This window comes from Jaculus jaculus, chromosome 2 (assembly GCF_020740685.1).
Source record: "Jaculus jaculus isolate mJacJac1 chromosome 2, mJacJac1.mat.Y.cur, whole genome shotgun sequence".
NCBI classification, from domain to species: domain Eukaryota; kingdom Metazoa; phylum Chordata; class Mammalia; order Rodentia; family Dipodidae; genus Jaculus; species Jaculus jaculus.
Window position 1 is genome coordinate 144,517,113 of NC_059103.1, and position 14,451 is coordinate 144,531,563.

The 14,451-nt window shown below is 39.8% G+C and overlaps 1 protein-coding gene across 4 annotated transcripts in view; it reads right to left on the reverse strand.

Moving 5' to 3' along the window:
• Positions 1 to 273: 273 nt before the first annotated feature.
• Eloc (elongin C) overlaps positions 274 to 14,451 on the reverse strand; it is a 31,879-nt gene continuing 17,701 nt past the window's right edge. For 3 of the 4 annotated variants that reach the window (XM_045144513.1, XM_045144512.1, XM_045144514.1), the window contains exons 2-4: positions 7,333 to 7,386; positions 4,763 to 4,906; positions 274 to 2,062 (exon numbers count right to left, since the gene is read on the reverse strand). In XM_045144513.1, the coding sequence (XP_045000448.1) occupies positions 1,872 to 2,062; positions 4,763 to 4,906; positions 7,333 to 7,336 (339 nt within the window). In that variant the 5' untranslated portion in view covers positions 7,337 to 7,386 and the 3' untranslated portion in view covers positions 274 to 1,871. Of the gene's footprint in view, positions 2,063 to 4,762; positions 4,907 to 7,332; positions 7,387 to 8,722; positions 8,768 to 14,451 lie in introns of those variants that run through there. The other variant, XM_045144515.1, reaches the window with a different exon arrangement.

Consider the following 14,451-nt stretch of genomic DNA (forward strand, 5'->3'; position numbering starts at 1 on the left):
ATATCCCCAGCCTCCAAAATGAAATGCTGAGTAAAATATGACTTTATAATTATTTTCTGTGCAAAAATGTACTGGACAATTTACACATAATTTGTAAAGTATATTGTTAGAAAACTTAAGATTTCAATACTACATGATAACTACCTTATATTGAATCAAATGAAAATTACCACTATGTAATCATATGGCAAGATGCCCTGAAGCAGTTTCAGTAATCTTTCATGAAAGAGACAATTAAGGCTACAAGAGTAAACACCAAGTGTTCATCATACCTTTCAGTCAACACAGCCTTTATTAACACAAAGTTATCAGATGCTGCAAGATATACAAATTTGCCTAGTCTATGTTGCAATTTTAATGTTCTAAACTTAAAAGTCACTTCTGGGTCTAACACATTAGTAACCTACAAAACTGGTCAAGATGAAATTTGATTTCTAGTTATTGCTTTTTGAAACCCATCATTTCGGTGGTAAGTGGTAGCAGTAGTAGTTGTAGCTGGAGACTGACCAGAGGGCGGGAGGGCTGTGCAGACGCCGAGCAAGCGCCACCAATGAGCTGAGCTGTGCCTCCAGTTTCAAATTATAATCCTGCACTCATTACAGAATTTTCTAGAGCATGTGCCACTACGTCTTAAGTTACTAAAAATATACAATTTACATTTAACCAAGTTCCATGTGCTGGAAGTACATAAGGAAATTACTTTTATTATTTCTTTAGTTTCCAGAAAAACTTAATTCTTGTTCTAAGATACAGTACTAAAACTAACTCAGGGCTTCTTTTCCCATACTAAGCCAGACATGCTGTAAAAATGTTTTTGTCTGGTTAATATAAAACTGATGCCTTCCTGATAAATCTGATTTCAAGGACCCACTGATTATAGTATTGGTTTATTGGAATACAGTAATAGGAGATAACTCTGGTAACTACATCTAAGTGCACTATATGATGTTCACTGCATCTCTCCACATTGTTCATATTTTATAACATTCCAATTTGATGGAGGAAGACTGGAATAGTTCAGAAAAGTAGCTTTTATGATGTAGATAAAACTTATGAAGTGTTTTAAACACATTTAAACAGGTGGAAGTATAATCCCCAGAGGCTATGAAGGTGAGAATGAAAACTGCAAAGGAAGCTTTACAGCCAACACAAGCAGGACTTTGGACCGCCCAAAACGCACAATGCACAGGAAATCTTAAGTTGTATCATTTACTTGTTGACCATGTGGCTACAGTTCAAACAGTTACTATTTGAAAAGTTGTACCTGGGAATCTTCCAAAATTGCTTTTGAATGAAGTACTTTAAATTGTAGCAATTAACAACACAAGATACACTTAAACAATACTGTAGTTTATCAAAAAACACATAAGAAATTTCAACTCTTATCCTTTGAGTTATAAAAAAATCAATGATTTGGCTGTTATAAACATGATTTTCCACATAATTATTTGCATAACTCTAGTAATGCTATCAGTGGCTATAAGATCAGAACTGGTTTTTTAAAAAAACACTAAAAACATAAAAAATACTTAGCCCAGTATTTACCTGTAGAACTTGTTCATTTATGCTTACATTTCAGCATTTTCTATATCACTGTGATAATTTTAAGTCATATCCAAAGGATAAAGAAAAACCACCTACTAATTGGCATATTTGTTTATTTCTCAGTTTGTGAAAGCGTCCTTAATTTGTTGATATAGCAAACAAATTTCAGCTCTGATTGCTATGCAAAAGAACAGAAGGTAATCTGCTTTGCAATTAACTTATAGTTCAATTGCTCACAGGCAACATGCTATATATGAAAAAAATTCTAACTGAACTACAGGTATTAAATACTGAAAAAATTAACAGTTTATTATAATTTATTTTATTTAACAATCTAGGAAGTTGGCAGCCATCAGCAGTTCCAGTGCAATTTCAGGTGCAATTGGGAATTCAGGAATCTCGGTAGAGCTGTTAGTGTAGCGAACCTTGTAGGTAAAATACATGCATACTTTTGATAGCACATGTGAAGGGATCTCTCTAAAATTGACCTCATTGGTTTCATTCTCCGCAAACTGACCTGAAAAACAGAAAGATTATATATGTTATAGGCTGACTAATACTCCCCTTTAACTCCCATGTGGGAATCTATTGCCTCAGAATGCATTTGGAGGTAGGGTCTTTACACATGTAGTTCAGGTAAAGCAAGATCTCTAGGACAAGAATATACTAGAATTGATGTCTTCATAAGACATGAGTACAGACAGGTAGAAAGAAAAAGACCATGTAAAGAAACAGAAGAGTCCTCTAAGAAATGAGATGCAAAGCTGGGCATGGTGGAGCATGCCTTTAATTCCAGCACTCAGGAGGGAGAGGTAGGAGGATTGCCTTGAGTTCGAGGTCACCCTGAGATGACTTAGTGAATTCCAGGTCAGCCTGAGACCCTACCTCGAAACCCCATCCCCTTTCCCCACTCACTCACTCTTGACAATTTTGTGTACTTCAACACTTCAAAACTGAGAGAGGGCTGGAGAAATGGCTCGGTGGTTAAGGCGCTTGTCCACAAAGCCTATCAACCTAGGTTTGATTCCCCAGTACCCACACAAAGCCAGATGCACAAAGTGGTGCATACATCTGGAGTTTTCATGCAATGGCTGGAGATCCTGGTGCGCCCATTCATTCTCTCTCTGCTTACAAATAAATAAGTAAAAAAATAACTGTGAGAAAAGAAATTTGTTAAGTCATGTAGTCCACATCACTTTATTACAGAAGCACTGGTAAGTTAGTTTAAAAAATTATATACATTGGTTTTTTGAGGTAGGATCTCACTCCAGCCCAGGCTGACCTGATCTCAGGGTGGTTTTGAACTCTCGGCAGTCCTCCTACCATTACCTCTCAACTGCTGGGATTAAAGGCATATGCCACCATGTGCAGTTCAAATAGTAAATATTAAACCAAGAATAACTGTGGGCTGGAAGAGATGGCTAAGTGGTTAAGGCACTTGCCTGCAAAGCCTAAGGACCCAGGTTTGATTCCCCAGGTCCCATGTAAGGCAGATGCACATGGTAGCACATGTCTATAGTTTGTTTGCAGTGGCTAGAGGTCCTGGCACATCCATTTTCTCTCAAATAAAAATAAATAAATCAATAAAACTTATTTCTAAAAAGAAGGTAGGAATAAACTGCCAGTGTCCGTAGTTAAGTCAGCAACTTCAAACTCTGTAAAGAAATAAAACTGCCTAGGCCAGGAGTGGCAATACACATCTTTACTCCCAGCCGTCAGGAGGCAGAGGAAAGAGGATGGCCGTGAGTTCAAGGCTAGCTTGGAGTAGAGTGAGACCCTATTTGAAAACAACAAAACAAAACAACCTGCTCAGGAAGCTGAGGCAGGGTTATTCAAAATTTCAATGACAGCCTGGGCTATATAATGAGATCCTAGTCTCAAGTGGGGAAAAATGTAAGTAAAAAAATTATCTACAAAAGGTGTAGTGGTGCACGCCTTTAATCCCAGCACCTGGTAGGCAGAGGTAGGAGGACCACTATGAGTTCAAGGCCACCCTGAAGCTACATAGTAAATTAAAGTCAGCCTGGGCTACAGTGAGATCCTACCTCAAAAAACCAAAAGCAAAACAAACAAATGTTCCACAAGCTTGGCATATTACAAAATGATCACTTCAGTCTTATACTTACAGAAGAAAAAAACAGCAGAAAGGGCTGGAGAGATGGCTTAGCAGTTAAGGCACTTGCCTGCCAAGCCAAAAGACCCATGTTCAACTCCCCAGGACACACATAAGCCAGATGTACAAGGTGGCGCACACATCTGGAGTTAAGTTTGCAGTGGCAGGAGGGCCTGACGTGCCCATTTTCTCTGCTTCTTTCTCCTTGGCTGTGGCATTGGGGAAACTGGGGACTGACTGCCCTCTGAACTAAGTTATCCTTTGTGAATGTTAGGCTCTCTCCCTTTTTCTGTGTAGAAACAATCTCAATGTTGCCCAGACTGGCCTTTCAAGCAATCCTCTATATCTCAGCCTTTCAAGAACCTGGAACTAGAAATATGAACCATGTACCTTCTCTCTCTCTCTAAATGCTATGTGTTATTAATTAATTAATTTAACTTAAAATATATAAGCCAAGTGTGGTGGTGCACACCTTTAATCCCAGCACTCAGAAGGCAAGGTAGGAGGATTGCTGTGAGTTCAAGGCCACCCTAAGACTACATAGTGAATTCCAGGTCAGCCTGAGTTAGTGAGACCCAACCTTGAAAAAACAAAAACAAACAAACAAATATATATATAAAGAACATATTTGTGTGTGTGTGTGTATTTATCTAGCTAGAGAGATGGCTCTGTAGTTAAAGGTACTGGCTTGCAAAGCCTGGTGGTTCTACATTGAATTCCCCAGTACCCACATAAAGCCAGATACACTAAGTGTTGTAATGTGTTTGGAGTTTGTTTGCAGTGGCAAGAGGCCCTCGCATGCCTATCCCCCCCCCCACCGCTTGCAAACAAATAATAGTAAAAATATAATGTATGTATGTATTTATCAAACATTAGAAAGATTTATTAAGGAAAAGAACTGGGGGCTGGAGATGGCACTTGCCTACAAAGCCTAACAACATGGGTTCAATTCCCCAGAACCAACATAAAGCCAGATGCACAAAGTGGTGCATGCATCTGGAGGCTCCCATTCTTTGCCTGTCTCTCTTCTCTCTTGGCTTGCAAATAAATAAAAAAAAAATACTACTAAAAACCAAAACAAACAAACAAAAAAACTATACTCACCTGGCCCACTCAACATGGCTTTTATTGTTCCCGATGTTAGTGCATGTTCTCTTTTCACAATAAATTCGTGACCATCAGAAGATATTAATTTGACATACATTGCATCAGGGCCTTCACAGCCACCATAGGTTTTCTCTTCTCCATCTGGAATAAAGCCATCAGTGAATCACTTAATATATTAAAAGTAAACACATTCACCTGGGGATGTAGCTCACTGGTATAGCATTTTCTTAGCATGTACAAGCCCTTGGGTTTGATCACTTAGCATTCAACAAACAAACAGAAAACTCCTAAAACAGAGGTGAACAGAGTATGGAGATGCCACTCCACTGTTTGGCTTCAACTGCAGTTGCCTGCTCAACATTATTATTTTATTTATTTATTTATTTATTTTGCTTTTTCGAGGTAGGGTCTCAGTCTAGCCCAGGCTGACCTGGAATTCACTATGGTGTCTCAGGGTGGCCTTGAACTCACAGCAATCCTCCTACCTCTGCCTCCCAAGTGCTGGGATTAAAGGCGTGCACCACCACGACTGGCATTTAACATTATTTTTGTGTGATATACTACTTTTTGTTCATCTCACTCACTCCAGCCCAGGCTGACCTAGAATACACTATGTAGTCTCTGGGTGCTTCCAATTCATGGCGATCCTGCTACCTCTGCCTCCCAAATGTTGGGATTAAAGGTGTGAGCCACCATGGCTGGCACATACACACTTTTTACAATTTTTTTTTTTTTTTTTTTGAGGTAGGGTCTTACTCTAGCCTGTAGCATAGAATTCACTATGTAGTGTCAAGCTGGCCTCAAACTCACAGTGATCCTCCTACTTGCTGAGATTAAAGGCATGTACCACCACACCGGCTTACAATTACTTTTGTTGTTAGCGACATATAAAATATCTTATATCTTCTCCAAAGCATTTAGGAATCCCTAGGAGAAAGATGAACATAAACATTTTGTTCAGCCACAAACAACTACTAATTCATTTTTTTTTCCCCTGTAAGAGAATGGGTACCCCATGGCCCCTATCCACTGCAAATGAACTCTGTGCATCTGATTTATATGGTTACTGACTGAACCAGAGTCATTAGGCTTTGCAGGCAAGCACCTTAACCTCTAAGCCTTCTCTCCAGCCTCTAAATCATTTCTTTTAAAAAATTTATTCATTATTATTAATTTGTTTACATTATTTATTTATTTTCAATATTTTATTTTTATTTATTTGAGAGAGAAAGGAAGAATGGTCCTGCCAGGTCTCCAGCCACTGCAAACAAACTCCGAACGCATGTGCCACCTTGTGTATCTGGCTTACATGGGTCCTGAAGAATCGAACCAAGGTTCTTTCGCTTTGCAGGTAAGCACCTTAACTGCTAAGCCATCTCTCCAACCCTATGTCATTTCTTAATAGTCAACTCAGAGACCCCTAAACCTAGCTGGGCATGGTGGTGTATGCTTTTATTCGCAGCACTTGGGAGGCAGAGGTAAGTAGATCATTGTGAGTTTGAGGCTAACCTGAGACTACAGAGAAGATTCCAGGTTATCCTGGGCTAGAGTGAGAACATACCTTAAAATATTAAAAAAAAAAAAAGTTAAATATAGAAATGCCTGAAACTAAGACAAAAATATCAACTGTAGGGAACTATTTAACGGCACCAAAGAGACAAGCTAATGTAATTGGATCTTAAGATTTTAAAAATAAACCTCCTGTGAACAACACTATCAAAATAATTGGAAAATTCTGAATATGAAATAAATGGGGAGATACAAGCTTTGGTATTTAGGTGTGAGGTGTTAAACATAGGAAAACATTAGCTATCCTTAAAAAAAAAAAAAAGACTATATTAGCGATTATTCAAGCTTACAGATTTTTGGCAGTTCTTGCCAAGCTTTGTATCAATTTATGTTTAGTATTTTTTATATGATGTGACGGTGGGTTCTGATGGTCATCTTGGTTGGACTGAGAAATGCCTAGATTGGAAAGCATACTTTGCAGTCTATCTGTGTTTCCAGAATTAGATGGGTTGTGGGGGCTCTACTCTTAAGACCAGTTTATTCAAAATTTGAATAGACTATTAGAAGGTGGAGTCTGGTTAGAAAATGAAGGTAAGTGGGAATGTATACTTGAGGAGGATTCTATTATGTGCTGGTCCCTCCCAGCTACTGCTCTGCTTCCTGCCTAGCACAGATTGAACAGCTCTGTTCCGGCATGTCCTTCTTGCTGTAATGAATGAAGCAGCAGAGCAATATCCTCTCTCCTGTAAGCTGTTTCCACCAGGGCAGAGATGAAAAACTGACAAGTTAAACACTTCACATGTTTGTTGGGGAAGTTTTGTTCTTACAGTACAATTACTCATTAGATGATACTAGATATTATATTGGACTTGGCATAATACTACTACTGATCTGCCTTTTAGAGATGTCAAGAATAAACACATACTGCTGATGCTACCATTAACTTCAGTTCAACCATTTTATTTGCATTCAGTGACTTGAAAGGCCAATATTTGTTAAGGAAAAAGAAGAATCAGCTTCTACTACTTGAAATACAAAATTACCCAGGTATAACTTACCCATTATGCTCTTATGAAATTCTACTTCAATTCCACAGGAACTTTAGTAGTTTCCTAAAAATGTAACAATACCATATTAAAATTAACACTGCATTTGACAGTTTTCTATACATTGCTATTTAATATGCTCTTAGTGTTATTATGAATGATCATAATTCCAGTACACTATCAATCAAGTGAAGGCACCAACATGCTTTTTTCCTTTCTTATTTTTTTCTTTTTCTTTTTTTTTTTCAAGGTAGGGTCTCACTCTAGCCCAGACTGACCTGGAATGCACTGTGTAGTGTCAGGGTGGCTTTGAATTCATGGTGATGTCCTACCTCTGCCTCCTGAGTGCTGGGATTAAAGGCATGCACCATCAGGCCCGGCTTCTTTTTTTTCTTTTTAATATTTTATTTTTATTTATTTATTTGAGAGAGAAAAACAAGCAGAGAAAGAGAGAGAATGGGCACACCAGAGCCTCCCGCCACTGCAAACGAACTCCAGATGTGTGTGTCCCCTTTTGTGCATCTGGCTTACGAGGGTCCTGAGGAATTGAACCTCGGTCCTTTGGCTTCGCAGACAAGTGCCCTGACAACTAAGCCATCTTTCCAGCCCCCAAAATGCTCTGAGCTTCAGAATTATAGGAAGTAGACTTAAAATGAACCCAACATGGCTCAGGGAATTTCATGATAGAGGGGGGCAGAAAGATTGTTAGAGCCACAAGTTGGGACATTATACACAGACGTTGCCTCTTCCCCATAACTGAGAGCTTTTCCCACAATGCACAACCCACAATGCCCATGGGGATGAATGGCATCCCCAACAAGGAGGGTCCCTTTGGAGGGAGGTAAGGATGAAGGAAAGGATGGTACTAAATTGGGTTTATTTATATACTGAGTCTGTTCATAACTTAAAATTAAAAACAAACAAACATACATCAAGATAGGGAAATGGTTAAGGGTGCTTGCTTCCTTGCAAAACCTGCCAACCCAGGTTCAACTCCTCAATCACCTACATAAAGGCAGACAGGATTCATTTGCAGTAGCAATAGACAGGCATGTGTGCCCCCCCCCCGCCCACACACATTTAAAGCACCATGAACAAAGCCTCAGGTGCAAGATCCACCACTTAAAAAAGAAGACAGAAGGGAGGAGGGTACTTAATAGGTTGATATTGTATATATGTAAGTACAATGATTGTTATGGGGAGGTAAGATGATGGAGGATGGAATTTCAAAGGAGAAAGTGTGGGGGGGAGGGAGGGAATATAATCATGGAAAATGCTAATAAAAATAAAAAATAATAATAAAAAAAGAAGATAAAGAAGGGTGGAGATATGGTTTGGTGGTTAATGACCTGGGTTCAAATCCCCAATACTCATATAAAACCAGATGCACAAAATGGCATACTCATCTGAAGTTTGTAAACAGTGCCAAGGGGACTGGTGTGTCCATTATTTTTCTTCTCTCTCAAATCACCTTCTAAAATAATAAAGTAAGGATTTCTAGTTTAAGTGAGAACCTATTTCAACCCAGACAAAAACCAAGCCCAAAAGCTAGGGATATAAAGCTAAATGAACATACAAAATTTGGCAGTGCTGGTGTGGAAGGGAGAAAGTTGTAAACATGTTAACAGATAGTATGTTCTAAAGCAGACTTATGCTAAAAATCTGAAGAAAATTATGCATCCTTTTGTCAATAGGTTGGTGAGGGCTAGATAGCTTAGTGGCTACAAGCTTGCCTGCGATGCCTAAAGACCCAGGATCAATTCCCCAGTACTTACATAAGCCATATGCACAACGTGGCTCATGCATCTGGGGTTTGTTTGCAGTGGCTGGAGGCCCTGCCATGCCCTTTCCCTCGCACTGTCTCTTTCAAGAAATAAATAATACTTTAAAAAATATTTTATTTATTTATGGGGTGGGAGAAGAGGTAGGTAGAGAGAAAGAGAGAAAATGGACGTGCCAAGCATCCAGCCAGATGCAGACGCCACTCTGTTCATCTGGCTCTACATGGGTATTGGAGAATCAAATTTGGGTCAACAGGCTTTGCGGGCAAGCACTCTAACTGTTGAGACATTCCTCCAGCTCTACACGGTCTGGAGAAATGGCTTAGTGGTTAAGGTGCTTGCCTGTAAAGCCTAAGGACCCAAGTTCAATTCCCCAGCACCCACATAAGCCAGATGCACATGAGGTGCACACATCTGGAGTTTTTTTTTTTTAAATAGTGGCTTGAGGTCCTAGTGTGTCCATTCTCTCTTGTAAATAAAGAAATAAATGGGGCTGGAGAGATGGTTTAGTGGTTAAGGCGCTTGCCTGCAAAGCCAAAGGACCCAGGTTCAATTACCCAGGACCCACATAAGCCAGATGCACGAGGTGGCACATGTGTATGGAGTTCATTTGTAGCATGCCCATTCTCTTTCCCTCTCTGTCAAATAATATATATATATATATATATATATATATATATATATATATGAATGAATGAAATCTGGCAAAAGGTGACCCTCTATTCAATTCCCATTTAAACATCTGGAGTCCCTGTGTAACATCTTAAAAAAAAAAAGAGGCTGGGTGTGGTAGCACACACCTTTAATCCCAGCACTTGGGAGGCAGGTAGGAGGATCACCGTGAGTTCAGGGCTGCCCTGAGACTACATAGTGAATTCCAGGTCAGTTTAGGGGTCAAGGCTCTTGCTGGCAAAGCCTAAAGACCCAGGTTTACTTCCCTGGTATCCACATAAACCAGATGCACAAGGTGGCACATGTGCCTGGAGTTCAGTGGCTAGAGGCCCTAGTGTGCCCATTCTCTATCTGGCCCCCTGGGGGGGGTTTCACAGGAGTATTATTCCTGCTTTAGAGATGGAGAAACAGAGGCTTCTCTGCAAGTTCAATGACAGTATCAGGGTTTATTTAAACCCCTTACTCAAAATAGTCTAGCTCCAGGTGAGCTTATTTTCTACCTCTTATGAAAGTTGCAGATACAAATCCTTGGCAATTCTATAACACATAAAAACAGTATTGTTGGGGCTGGAGAAATGGCTTAGCTGTTAACCACTTGCCTATGAAGCCTAAGGACTCTGGTTCGAGGCTGGATTCCCCAGGACTATCTGACGTTAGCCAGATGCACAAGAGGGCGCATGCATCTGGAGTTCATCTGCAATGGCTGGAGGCCCTGAAACGCCTTTTCTCTCTCTGCCTTTCTCTCTCTGTCGCTCTCAAATAAATAAATATTTTAAAAACAGTATTGTCATTTTACAGTAATAGACATTTAAAAACTCATCAATACTATTTTCTTCTATTTGTATTATTTTGTGATTTTTTTAAATGAAGACTTGGAAGTACAAGAATTAAGCGTTAATTTTTCTATCTATGTAAATCTCCAGAGTAAAGCATCTAGGAGTAACTAGATGCTTTACTAGGAGTAAAGCTTTAACTAGGAGTAGCCAAGCAACCACGCAAAGTCACATCTTAGAAGCCCTTTGGGTAACAACAGTTTCTCTACCTACTCAATATAGTAAATCAACACCAGCATTTATACAACACAATTTAAGGAGGGGGGAGACCAACCACCAATAACAAAGGCGCAAATCAAAATGAGGGATTACAAAAGCTATTTCTTTGAGTAAAGTTTTTCTATTTTTTTTTTTTTTTTTTTTTTTTGAGGTAGGGTTTCACGCTAGCCCAAGCTGACCTGAAATTCACTATGTAGTCTCAGGGTAACCCTGAACTCTGGTGATCCTACCTCTGCCTCTCAAGTACTGGGATTAAAGGTGTGCACTACCATGCCCAGCTTTGGTAAAGCATTTACACTATGATTAAGGGCTAGCTTGAACCCTCCAAACAAATAAAATATGATTAATGGGCTGGGGAAATGGCTTTGCGGTTAAAGCCCTTGCCTACAAAGCCAAAAGACCTAGGTTTGATTCCCCAGGACCCACATAAGCCAGATGCACAAGGTGGCGAATGCATCTGGGGTTTGTTTGCAGCAGCTGAAGGCCCTAGCATGCCCATTCTCTATGCCTCTCAAATAAATAAAAATATTTTAAAAGAAAGATTAAGCTTTAATCTGTGAATTACCTTCAAACACCCAAACTTGGAGGAAAAAAAAAATTCAGTTTGAACATCTGAACATCTATTCCATGATTGAGTTTTAGTGAGGGAATACAAATTGGGCAGGTAAGAAGTCAGGGAGAATGAGGAGACAATAGTTACAGGAAAAAATTAGCAACAATGACCTATGATATCCTTATGCTTTTAAGTATATTTTACATACACATAGGACCCTGTCTCAGAAACTAAAACACTCCATCTCACTCCTGTCAGATTGGCCACCATCATGAAAACAAATGATCATACATGTTGGCGGGGATGTGGAAAAAGAGGAACCCTTCTACACTGCTGGTGGGAATGCAACCGGGTCCAGCCATTGTGGAAACCACTGTGGAGGTTCCTAAAACAGCTAAAGAATGATCTACCATATGACCCAGGAATTAAAGTTGTGCAACACTATGCCCAGCTCAATACTAAATTATTTGTTTGAAAGGAGTGCTCAGCACTGCAATATCTCTATCACACCTTCCAAGGCTCAGGATCTATTGCAGAAGAGGTGGTGGAAAGGATGTAAGAGCCTAAGGAAAGATAGGACTCCTTACAACGTGCTCACCCCAGACACAAAATGGCCTGGATATCCATGACCTCAATGCCTGACACTAAATACACAAGACTATCATAATAGGAGGAAAAGATCATGACATCAAAATAAAAGAGAAGGGGAGGGAGCATGATGGAGAATGGAGTTTTAAAGGGGAAAGTGGGAGTGAGGGAGGGCATTAACATGGGATATTGTTTACAATCATGGAAATTGTTAATAAAAAAAATTGAAGAAAAAAATTGTTTGAACGTGTGTGTGCACGTGTATGGGTGGCTGGGGAATTAAACACAGGCCAATAGCCGTTGCAAGCAAATGCCTTGAACTGTTCTCCTCAGCCCCTAAAATACTTAAAAAAATTTTTAATTTAGTGTATGTAGGTCAGACCCATGCTCATGCAAACTATCAGAAGACAATTTTCAGGTCAGCCTGGACTAGAGAGAGACCACCTACTTGATATTCAACAAAGGCCCTAACAATGTAGACTAAAAAAGACAACATCTTCAACAAATGGTGCTAGACAAACTGGATAACCACATGGAAGAAAATGAGACTAGATCCACATATCTTGCCATGCACAAAAATAATGTCCAAATGGATTAAAGACCTCAATATAAGATTGGAAGAAGAGAAAGGAAGGGAGGAGGGTACTTAATAGGTTGGTATTGTATATATGTAAGTACAATGATTGAGATGGGGAGGTAATATGATGGAATGTCAAAGGGGAAAGTGTGGGGAGGGAGGGAGGGTATTACCATGGGATTTTTTTTTTATATAATCATGGAAAATGCTAATTAAAAAAAAAGACTGGAAGCTCTGCTACTACTAGAAGAAAAAATAGGAACTTTCCATGATATAGGAATGGGAAAAGACTTCCTTAACAAAACCTCAGTACCTTAGGAACTTAAAAAACACTCAACCACTGGGATCTCATGAAGCTGGAAAGTTTCTTCACAAACATACAATAAGCAGAGCCAACAGACTACTTACAGAATGGGAGTAAAATTTTGCCAGCTATACAACTGACAGAGGCCTACTTTCTAGAATCTACAAAGAACCCAAAAAACCTAAAGAATTAAAAACAAAATCTAACAACCCACTTACACAGTAGGGCAGAGAACTGAACAGGGAGTTCTCAGAGGAAGAAATATAAATGGCAAACACACACATAAGAAAATCTTCAGCATACCTAACCATCAGAGATAGGCAAATTAAAACAACTATGAGATTCTACCTTACCCCAGTAAGGATAGCAAACATTAAAAAATCAAATGAAAACAAATGTTCCTGAGGATGTGGAGAAATTGAAACCCCCATTCACTGTTGGTGGGAATGTAAGATGGTACAACCACTACGGAAAGCAATACAGAGGCTCCTAAAAAGGTTGACTATAGAGTGACCATCAGACCCAGTTATTCCCTTACTGGGAATTAATCCTAAAAGCTCCACACCTCAGTTCAGAAAGATTTGCTCAACCACATTTATAGCTGCTCAATTCAAAATAGTTAAGAACTGGAATCAACCCAGGTGCCCATCATTGGACAAATGGATAACCAAGACATGGTATATCTACATGATGGAATTCTACACAGCAGTAAGAAAAAATGACACAATAAAATTTGTAGAAAAATGGTTGACGTTGGAGAGATCATTCTCAGCAAACTCACCTAATCACAGAAAGACAATTGTCATATGGTCTCACTCATCTATGGCTCCTAACCTGGATCTTCCCAAGATGCTAACATCCCTAATAGGCATCCCAAGGACTGGACAATTGGGGGGGGGGGGGCTAGAGGGGAGGGTAAGGGTGGGGGGAGACAACAAAACTGGACCCAAATGGAACTCGTGCCATAAAATCCTATATCCTTAAAGACAGACTAAAAGGTTGAACCTTCATCAGGTCCTTTGAGGGAACACCAGAATCAAAGGGCCCTGGAGAGTATATAATGAAGGCTAACCTTAATCTCCTGTTTCCCTTTTTCTTTCTCTCCCTTTTATATTACTTATCTTTTTCTTCCTGCTTTTCCCTTGGCCCTGGCCTATAACTCCCAGTATCAGGATGCAGTTAACATCCACAATGAGCTATTGATCAAAGAGACCTACAAGATTTCTCAAAAGAAGACAGACTTCTGTCAGGGCACTTGATTACCCACCAAAGGTTAATGGAAAGACTCTACTGCAGAAGACACCAAATGATGTCAGTACGGAACATGGAGACCTGGCCAGAATCTGGGAGAGAGCTAATCCCCAGACAGCTCATCTAGTGCCAGAAGGTGCTACATGAGCAGCTAGGGGAAAATGGCCAACATCTGTCCAAGCAACTCATGGTCTAAGCTACTCAGAAGCAAACAATCTGACATGATGCTCACACAAGTGCAACAGTGGCACACAACCATGGTGGGTAGCCAAGTGTTCTTGGATTGCCTAGCAGATCTGCTCAGTGGAACAGAACCCATAGCTGGAACTGGAAAACAAGTCAGAATCATATCA